Source organism: Tachysurus vachellii, chromosome 16 (assembly GCF_030014155.1).
Source record: "Tachysurus vachellii isolate PV-2020 chromosome 16, HZAU_Pvac_v1, whole genome shotgun sequence".
Lineage (NCBI taxonomy): Eukaryota > Metazoa > Chordata > Actinopteri > Siluriformes > Bagridae > Tachysurus > Tachysurus vachellii.
The window spans coordinates 16188006-16198653 of record NC_083475.1 but is presented as its reverse complement, the minus strand read 5'-3'; the positions used below and the strand labels follow the sequence as shown (position 1 = coordinate 16198653).

The 10648-nt window shown below is 36.9% G+C and overlaps 1 protein-coding gene across 1 annotated transcript; it reads right to left on the bottom strand.

Moving 5' to 3' along the window:
• Positions 1 to 3711: 3711 nt before the first annotated feature.
• On the bottom strand, positions 3712 to 9797 carry asb13a.2 (ankyrin repeat and SOCS box containing 13a, tandem duplicate 2). Its single transcript, XM_060890081.1, has 6 exons — positions 9586 to 9797; positions 8938 to 9125; positions 8217 to 8373; positions 7998 to 8132; positions 7516 to 7707; positions 3712 to 5950 (listed from the first exon to the last, which is right to left on the bottom strand). The coding sequence occupies exons 1-6, from the start codon at positions 9644 to 9646 to the stop codon at positions 5823 to 5825; spliced, it is 861 nt and encodes a 286-aa protein (XP_060746064.1). The 5' UTR covers positions 9647 to 9797; the 3' UTR covers positions 3712 to 5822.
• Between the last annotated feature and the right edge of the window lie 851 nt (positions 9798 to 10648).

Genomic DNA, 10648 nt, shown 5'->3' with positions numbered 1-10648 from the left:
TTTTTTTTTGAAAATAGGTCAAATTGTGTAATATCTTTTCTACAAAAATATCAGCTTATATAAAAACAAAGTAACAACTCTGCTGCCCCCTAGTGGTGATGATATCAAAATTGGTTGAAGCAGGTGACCAGTAGAACTAAACACGTGGCCAATATCCAAAAATGTTGCGTTTAGTTTAAGGATTCTTCAGCTTGGCATGTTGGGGGAACCCTAATGAAGGGGTTCTAAGTAGAACCTACCTTGGAAGCTTATAAATCTGGAGTGGCTTGCAAAAGTATTCACCCCATGAATTCTACATTTCATAGTGTTACAACCTAGAAGTGAAATGACTTAACTGGAGGTATATATCATGAATCTACACAAAAAAGGAACACACACACAGATCAACCATAAGATTAAAAGCACTGAGGGGTGAATAACCTTAATTATCTCCTTACAATGGCACCTGTCAAGGGGTGAGATAGTAGACAGCAAGTGAAGTCAGTTGTTATAGTCGATTTATTGGAAGCAGGAAAAAAGTGCAAGAATCTTAATAATTTTGAGTGTGATGGATAGACGACTGGGTCATCTCCAAATCAGAAGGTCTTGTTGGATGTTCCCAGTGGTTGAATGGGTTAGTACCAACCATCAGTGCTCCAAAGGAAGGACAACCAGTGAACCTGCTAAAGTGTCTCAGCACCTGGTGAGCGAAGGCTTCTCCATCAGGTCCGATCACACAGAAGGACTACTGTAGCACAAACTGCTGAAAACTTTAAAGCTGGCTATGACAGAAAGGTGCCACAGTATATCATATGATTCCTAATGGCACACAGTGGCCTCTTTCAGCATGACAATTCTCCCTGTAACACTGCAAAACCCTTTATGCAAGGCATTGTAATAAACCATTAATCCTGTATAAGGCTGTCCCTTGGAGATAAATTCAGTTATTACAGTCATTAAATTCCATTTTAAAGCATCAGTCTGTAAAGGTTTATTTTCTTAAACAACAACAAACATCATACAATCATTTAATAACCATTTACAAAGTGTGCTTAATGTACAGTGAACATTTTATTTCAGCACTACACATCAGCACCCTGCAATACAGCTGTTAATTTACCAGCAATGTTTTTTTTTTTTACAGATGTGCGTCCAATAAACTAACATATTAAATTACCGAGTTCTCCCTGATAGCTGTTCAGCACCAAAACCAGATTTGCCTCGTCTGAAAGAATCCTGTGCTATTTTCATTATTTAATAAGAAAAACTGGTTCAAGGAAAACCAACATGCCATACCAACATGCCATGTCCTTTAAAGGTTTATCGAGAAAGATGAAAAAACAGCATTCCACCCATCACAGCCAATTAGTATTAGAAGGAGTCATTCCAGGGGAGGGTTAGCTGTGTTCATCCCTGTTTTGTACTGAACGTGCTCTGGCCCTGCTGAACCTCAGCGTCAGCTCAAGAGGAAAAACATCATTTTGCCCAAATGTTCAGTCAAAGCAAAGAGTCAGGGAGTGGAGTTATTTCTGCTCTGCGGGCTATTTATAGTCTGTTTTATAAGAGAGAAATTCAGAAGTGCCTTGTGGACGTGCAGGCATGAAAAGGATAGAGAGAAGTAGGTACGTGACCCAGAAAATATATTCAGATCCAATCAATCTACACTAAAGTTACATCTTGACTGTGTTTACTCAACATGATTTTAGTTAATATAGTCAGACAAGAATTTTAGAAAAATTCACACAAGGACCTCATTAATAAATGTTCAGAGGCTAATCAAGTGTTCGTCTGTTGATAAATGCAATCACGTGTAAATTACACGCATATTCATGACATAGCTTCACGAAACTCTATAAAAGGTGATCCTTACAGAACGCAACTGAGGAATAAATGGTGAAAGAGCACCTAAGTGCAACATGCACTGAATCCTAGTAATGCAGCTTAGCCACTAAAGTGTCTCACACACCAATTCCCTCTTGTATAGGGTGCCAATACTTTTCTCCTAATTCCAGACTATTTTTCAGATTGCTTTGAATAGCTATAGATAAAGGTTTACATTAACGAGTCTCCTTAGAATTTACACAAACTTCTTGTGCAAATGCTCCTGTGATTAAGTTAGGAATAAATCACTTACACTCTATAACATCAAACAATCGCTCCAAATAGCTTTTAATAGTCTTGTTTCTTAAAAATGTGCTAAAATAATTGCCACTCTTATTTCTTAAGGAATAAACATGCATGTAAAATATAACATGCAAAACAGAAGAAAAATAAATAAATGGCTGTTGATGTACACTGAAAGCCTGGAATTGTTGAAACCTAAAACATATGCGTCTCAAGGCGATGCATAAAAAACACAGCATGATGGAGAGGCCAAAACCCTCCAAAAATATCAGAACAGTTCAGAAAATAGCTATTTATTTTCTCCACCTGGTCATCAAATAAAATTTCATCAGGCAGCAAAAACGTGCACTAATTAAGAAATCACCCTTATATAAATATCTAAACTTTAAATGTCACCCACTACATGTGTTTATAGTTTTTGTAAAGGGTGCCAATAATTCTGTATAGGACATTTATTTTCCAATTGTGCTCTCTCAGTCAAAGCTCTATTACACCTGGATCAACTCAGGAGGGATTTCTAAAGCCTCTACTGAAGCCACTTGAAGCTAAATGAGGAGAAATAGAGATATTTCTGTCCTTCTAGTTATTTATAGTGTTTTCTAGTCTTTTTATATCACACAACATGCATACGATTTTTATCTGTTTACAGTTGCATGTAATGATGTGGAACATCCACAAAATACATTTCTTGTAATCACTTAAGTTAACAGCTATAAACAGTCATTTCCTCACCAGACTCTCGTTTTAATCTTAAATTTAATAAGAAAAACTTTTTTCTATAACAAGCCAGTCATCTGTTTGGAAACCTGCCAGTGTGCCATGTTCTCTCTTGGGCCTGCAGATCAGACCAGAAAAGGAAAAAAACCAGGGAGGTTTTTGGAGCTATTTCTGTACGGTCTGCTATTTCTGGACTTTTTTTATGTTGTTTATGAGAAAACCATTTTTGTGGATGCGCAGGGATTAGAAAACTTTCTAATGAAAAAAAAAACTTTTTCATGAAAAAGAATTTCTTTAACCTAAAAAAAAAAACAGTCTGATTAAATTAATCAATTATTAATAGCACAAAAGTAATTACATTTACGGCATTTAGTAGGCGCCCTTATCCAGAGCGACTTGCATCTCATTTTATACAACTGAGCAATTGAGGGTTAAGGGCCTTGTTCAAGGGCCCAGCAGTGGCAGATTGGTGGATTTGGGGTTTGAACTCACAACCTTCCAATCTGTAGTCCGACACCTTAAATACTAGGCTACCACATCCCAACACCAAATACTGTAAATGCACACACACACACACTATGTGTATACATATATATATATATATATATATATATATATATATATATATATATATATATATATATATATATATATATATATATATATAGGCACAGGATCCCCGTGACCCGAGGTAGTTCGGATAAGCGGTAGAAGATGAATGAATGAATGAATGATTATATATATATATATATATATATATATATATATATATATATATATATATATATATATATATATATATTTATATATGTATATACTATATAAACTAAAACAGAATAAAAATAAAGGAAACATTAGAAATGTCTGCCACTTAGCATAGAGCAAATTCGACCACAGAGTATTTTTCATAATAGTTAACGCTTCATGTTTATGACTGCAAAAAGGAAAAACAAACAATTTATAGAGCTAGCGTTAAATCGTGACACGGTAGCTCTCTACGATATAATTACCTAATTTTTGCTCCACCCTGGCGGATGAAACAGAGATACGTATTTCTCTCTGAACGCTCCTTTAATCATGGTCAGTAATGATACGTAATGGTTTGTAATGGCACATCAACACACGTTTTCAGAAAAAAAAAATTCTAATCTATTTTTCATTCACTGTCCCTTGGGTCACAGGCAACAGTTTGGATGGCAATAGATTAGAGCAGATGATTCAGTTTCAGTTATGAGCTTGTAAAATTGTATGAACACAGATTCCACTCCAAGACATACATCAGAAAGAGCTCATTCCCAGAAAGGCATAAATATTATAAGGCAAACTAAATGAATCAATTTACAGTTAAAGCAAAACCCAATTTAAACTATAAAGAGGAAAAATGGTATAAAATGTTTGAGAAGGATTTGTCCTGCACGCTTCTTGATGCTGATGAACCAGAAGTACTTCATGTAATTTGTTACTGCTACGCTGGAATAAACAGCTCCTTCATTCGCCCTCATCGTTTCATTTTCTTACAAGCTAATGTTGTAAAATGCAGTAAAAATCCAGAAAATAAAATGAATGAATGAATATAGTACAGCAATAAACCGAGCGCTAGTTAGTTCGAGGGTTTTTGTCTAATGATATTTTGTGCAGCATATTTACCACGCTGACGTTGATTATTTTCCAGAAACACCATATCCTGAAGTGTTTTATACCCCTTAAACTATAGCGAATTACTAATTAATTACTGATTAACATACATACTATTTAATCCATTGATAGCTAAATGTTAGTTCCTCTTTATTGTTTATGTTACAGCAGCTTTAAACTAGATGCTAAAATAGATGCAGGTTTATTTATTCTGTAGAGTATCTCAAATATAAAATATTAAACAGGGTGACAAAACCTTACAGTTTTTTTTCCTATATATATTTCAAATAAAACCTTAAAACCTAAAAACCTCCTTGATCGGGGGGCACGGTGGCTTAGTGGTTAGCACGTTCGCCTCACACCTCCAGGGTTGGGGGTTCGATTCCCACCTCCGCCTTGTGTGTGTGGAGTTTGCATGTTCTCCCTGTGCCTCGGGGGTTTCCTCCGGGTACTCCGGTTTCCTCCCCCGGTCCAAAAACATGCATGGTAGGTTGATTGACATCTCTGGAAAATTGTCCGTAGTGTGTGATTGCGTGAGTGAATGAGAGTGTGTGTGTGCCCTGCGATGGGTTGGCACTCCGTCCAGGGTGTATCCTGCCTTGATGCCCGATGACGCCTGACATAGGCACAGGCTCCCCGTGACCCAAGGTAGTTCGGATAAGCGGTAGAAAATGAATGAATGAATGAACTTCCTGATCTAAAGTTCCTGTTTTTCTCAGGATTTTTTTTCAGCTGGTTAGTTGCTATTTTGCTTCCCCAGTGTTATTGTAGTAATGCTAAGAGAAAGACTACAATATACCAGAATGCTAAATTGTGATATGGAAAGAATGTGGAAATTGCTAAAATAGGGCTGTGGCACTGAGTGGGCCTGCAATCTCTCACTCTGAACGCATCATGAACGTGCTAAACACAGCACGTTGTCAGGACTGTGGACTCCCGTTTGGAAAGGGTTTCAAACAAAGCCACCAGAATCCGCTTCAGACTGGTCGAGTGTTGTTCGAGGTACTCGGCTGTAGTCAAGGGAACTAATGTACTGCCACTTCTGAGTGTCACGGATCACATTCAGAGAAAGTTCCTGAGTGCAGGCAGCTGGAGCAATAACATATCTCTCAGTCCTCTGGCTTTCATTACTAAACAGCTTCGAGGATGTCTTAAGTGCTGCGCTTTAATGTGTTAATTGTGCAGTTGGACTGTTCATTCCAAGACTAAGATGTGCTATAAGCTTTGAGTGTTCAAGTGCTTCAAGAACCTTTTTACAAATAATATTCAGATAATAAGTATAAGGAAAGGTGCTCAGGTAAGAAATAGAACCTTGTCGAAGGCGCTCTGAGTCGCATCAGCCCTGAGTGTGTGTGTGTGTGTGGATCTCACAGGTATGAAAGGTAGCAGATGATGAAATTGGGAAGGTTCAGTTTGGTGACAGCCTGAAGCGCTCTGGTGCCCAGGACACGCCTCAGTGTGATACGACTCAGCTGCTGTAGAGTCAGAGGACAACCTGAGGGAAAACACACAACAGCTGCACATCACAACAGTCGTTTTACTGGTATCATTTGGAACGGTATGCCTCATTGTATCTAAAGATACCAGCTCCGTGACAAATTATATGGCAATGACAATATATTATCATTTTAGGACAAATTATACAGTAGTTATGAGCAGAGAAAAACAATCAAAATGTTCCTATAGCTCATAAGACACATCTGATGGACTCTAATTTGACCTTGAAATGAAATTCTAATCCTGAAGGTTCACATACTTTTGCCTCTCACAGATATATAATATTGGTTACATTTACCTGAATAAAAAAAAGTAGAATATATTTCAAGTATATATTAAGTACAATATTTTTGTCTGATTTGTTTGATTGGCTTCTGTATTTGGGGCTTGTGTGGAAATCTGATGATGTTTTGGGTGAAATTTATGCAGAAATCTAGACATTTCTAGAGAGTTCAGCAACTTTCAAGCAACACTGTATATCATATCATTTGTTTGTCTTAAGCCAATATTTCCAGTGCTATGACACCCATAAGACAATAAGGGTTTCAATGCTCTGTGTTGAACCCTTAAATACAGTTGTAGGAAAATCCTAGTAGGAAAAAAAAACCTCAGCCAGGTTGCTTTGCCACAGGAGGAAAAAAAACCCTCATATAAAATCACATAAAATCTGGGTGGTCAACATCACAGTCCTGAGACTCATCCATCACACACTTTTATCTCCAACTCCATTAGCAGTCAATAAATTAAAATGTCACAAATGTTTAGACACATTCACAACAGCATTAGCAGAACACAGCACCTGCCCGAGACAGTTTACATTCTTTAATGATGTTTTAGGGCATGCGCTGCTAAGATATGGATGCCACAGGATGTCTGAGAGATGTTCCACGAGCTCTTCTTCCATACTCAAAACGGCTTTGTGACCTGATCCCCGTCCTCGTTCTGTTTATTCCTGCTCTATTCCAAAACATCCCATTAAGCACCAAGGCTACACACTGGATTCCGCGCTGCCACAAACAACAAGCAGAGCCTTTAACCCAGAACTGCTGCGTAAACACACTTCTCATGTTTCTAGGAGTCCTGACATGCTTTTCTGTAGGCTCTCTAGACTCCCTGCCTTTATTATCTTTTACCATTAAATGGTTTCAACTATCAAAGCAAGAAAGTGTTGAACATTAAGCCAAGAGCGTCACCTGGTGGAAATGTCCGGAATTGCTGATGAGTGATGAGTTGGCTTAAATAATATCTGTACAAATAGGTGACAAATTAAAAGTGATCGCTCCACACACTGCACCACGCTCCCTCAGATACTCTAGCACTCACTAATCTCTCAGGGCACAAGGAAGGTACATAATACAGGGCATATATATATATATATATATATATATAAAGGCAATTTCCAATATGATCCTATAAATGTAAAGTCATATTTTATTTTGTCTCCATTAAAATGTTTGCTCCTCTGATTCAAAGCCCTTGACCCACCGGTGTATTTCAACATAAAAGAAACACAGCCCTTAAAACTGCTTTACTTCCTTTATTTTAAGACAGTGTGTTACTCACTCTCATAAAGCTGCAGACAGAGAGCAGCTGGTGTATCATGCCTGGTGTAGTCCACAGGTTTCCTCTCATATCTGTCTTTGGCGTAGATGTTTGCCCCGAACTCCACTAGAAGCTTGATTATTTCTGCGTTGTTGGCCTTTGCTGCGTGGTGAAGCGCCGTCTCGTGAAGGCGGACTGCGTTTACATTTGCTCCTTAAGAAAATACACAACATGCAAAACATTAATGTATGTTAAAAACATCAATTTCTCAAACTCACATCCCAAAATAAAGCTTCTATTGCAAAAATCACGCCATGTTTATTACATAGTGCCCTGAAGGAGCTGCGCATTTTCTAATCACATATAAACACAATAGAGGATATTCATATTCACAGCACATGAAAGCCCACAATGCACTGAAAATAAAGAAGAAAAAAGCTCTAGGCTTCCTGTAGGGAGTAGGGAATAGGTTATGGATTGTGGACACAGCCTTTTGTTTTTACCTGCATTAAGTAGCACCTTGACACACTCCAAGTACTGGTTAGCGCAGGCTACATGAAGAGGAGTGCCGTTGTACAGATCATAGGTTTCCAAACTGGCACCGTTTGCTATTACAAGCTTTACACATTCTGCGTTTCCTAGAGGTGTGTGTAGACAACACAGAGATGTCAGGTAATCACTCTGATATTAGCAGTATGGAGTATGATGACTCTGATCCTCACCTCCTATGCATGCCTCGTGTAGTGGGGAGGTGGTGCGAGAGGTAAGGGCGGTGTTGACATTTGCCCCGTACTCTAGGAGAAGCCGCACGCATTCAGAGCTCCCAGCAGAACAGGCCTCACACAGAGGAGTGCTGCCATCCACGGTCCTCGCATCTACCTACGGGGCAGTGCAAAAGAAATAAACATTCAAATATAATACAGTGTGTACTGACTCTCAGTACATTTATTCATAACGCCAGATTATTCTCTGATTTCCTCCTGTGTATTCTAGTGTATATCCCACAAACTCATTCATGAGCCTCCATAAAGGACATTAAACCTAGGACACACGGGTCAAGGCTCTCTTTGTGGCCTTGTTCTCACTTCACACTTTGATGATGTCAAGAGTGAACAGCATTTGTGCTCACTTGTGCGAAGACTGTGACAGTTGACAGAGTTACTGTTACGACAATAAAATTATTTTTTGATAACAGCACAACCTGAAGTTTGCCAACAATTACAATTTCTCTCTCTCTATGTCTGAAGAATACATCACGTGAGACTAAAATGGACTTATATTATCTTATAGGTGCATTTTTTGAAGAGTTTTGTCTGAAAAAGTCTTAAATATGTCACTTCACACTCAACCATATCTACTCTCTTAAAATCTGAGAATGATCTAAAAGTTATCAAGGGACCAAGAGTTATCTAGGAAATGTATGCAGTGTGTTGTGAATGTAACCTGTGCGCCGGCATCCAGCAGCAGCCTCACACACTGCACCTGTCCACGGATAGCTGCCTCATGGAGAGGAGTAATGGAGTCGACAGCCACGATATTCACTGAAGCCCCACTCTGGATCAGACTCTGCAGATGGGACACCTGGCCTTGATACGCAGCCCTGTGGACCTCTGTCCTTTCTGACCAGAAGCCTAGCAAACACACAGATAGAGAACTAGTTATTTAGTAAGTTAGTTATTACTATTAGAGTGCAGGTGCATGACAGTTGTGTATGGGTATCACATTGTGTTCAGCGTTCCCAGGATGCACCATCATCCTCACCAGGATCTATTACTTAAGATGAATGAATGAATGAATTAAATGTTTTGATAGGAATGCATTTAAGACTGTATAGTAAAAAGTAAGAGACTTGGTCAAGATCAGATTATTGACAACAATTTGGATTGATGTGGAGTATTAATAGCTATAGAGATTAATATCATATATTATATTATATGATTATATTATATCATGGCTTCATTTCTGGAAGCAATTCGTTTTTAAAACTCCTTTAGTAAACAAGTCTCAGTCTAAATAAAGCAATAACGCAGGAATATGATCATATCAGTCATCTGTACACATTTAATCTGTAATTTGAGCTTTTGCACATACCGATATCACCAAAAAAATATGGTCTTCCTGCTTCCACCTCCATCACTAACGTTAAACACATGTACAATTCATTAGTATAGTGTTATTTATGTCAGTTCAGAGAGAGTCACAAACAGCTGGAAGCAAATTCCTTGTGTGTGTCAACACACTTGGCCAATAAACCTGATTCTGATTGTGATTAATGTCGCTTTAGGAGCCGCATAAACACAGAGCCGTGTTTACAAACGCGGTGTGTGAGTCACGTGGCAGTGTTTTACTTCCGGGAATTATGGGAGATGTAGTTCAATATACAGCCGGATGTGTTACTGAGACTACATTTTCAAACAGGAAGCATATAAAAGTAAAAGTTAAATAAAGGTCTCGTTAATTAGAACAATATAACCAAACTGTACCTTGAACTATATAGATGAATTATATATATATATATATATATATATATATATATATATATATATATATATATATATATATATATATATGTATGTATGTATGTGTATATATATATATATATATATATATATATATATATATATATATATATATATATATATATATATATATATGAATGAAATGGACTCACACATGAATGCAAAAAAAGTTATATATATTATATATATAATAGTTACATATATATAAACTATATATATATAGTTACATATATATGTTTTATAGTGTAAAAAACTTTTTTGCATTACTGTGTGAGTCCATTTTCCACTTATGTATATATATTAAAAATGTACATTTTAATCATAAAATATTCAGTCAATCCTAAACAAAATCATATGTGCTTTATTTTCAGTGATATTGTGGTCATTTAAAAAACACGATCCTGTTAACCAAATTTATATATATATATATATATATATATATATATATATATATATATATATATATATATATATATATATATATATATATATATATAAATTTTTTAATTAAATTTAAAGTAAAATGTTATAATGCCTTATATTGCATGTGCACTACTAAAAAAAAGTTTGTTCTTGCTAAGTCTCTGCTTAAAACAAACAAAATATCCCAACCCTGTTCCTACCAACCAGTAAAA

Coding starts and splice junctions, on each gene's coding strand:
- asb13a.2 (XM_060890081.1), bottom strand. CDS start 9,646: ATGTGTTTAACGTTAGTGATGGAGGTGGAAGCAGGAAGACCATATTTT. Junction 9,126..9,585: donor ATATTTTTTTGGTGATATCG/GTATGTGCAAAA, acceptor TGTGTTTGCTAG/GCTTCTGGTCAGAAAGGACA. Junction 8,133..8,216: donor ACACGAGGCATGCATAGGAG/GTGAGGATCAGA, acceptor ACACACCTCTAG/GAAACGCAGAATGTGTAAAG.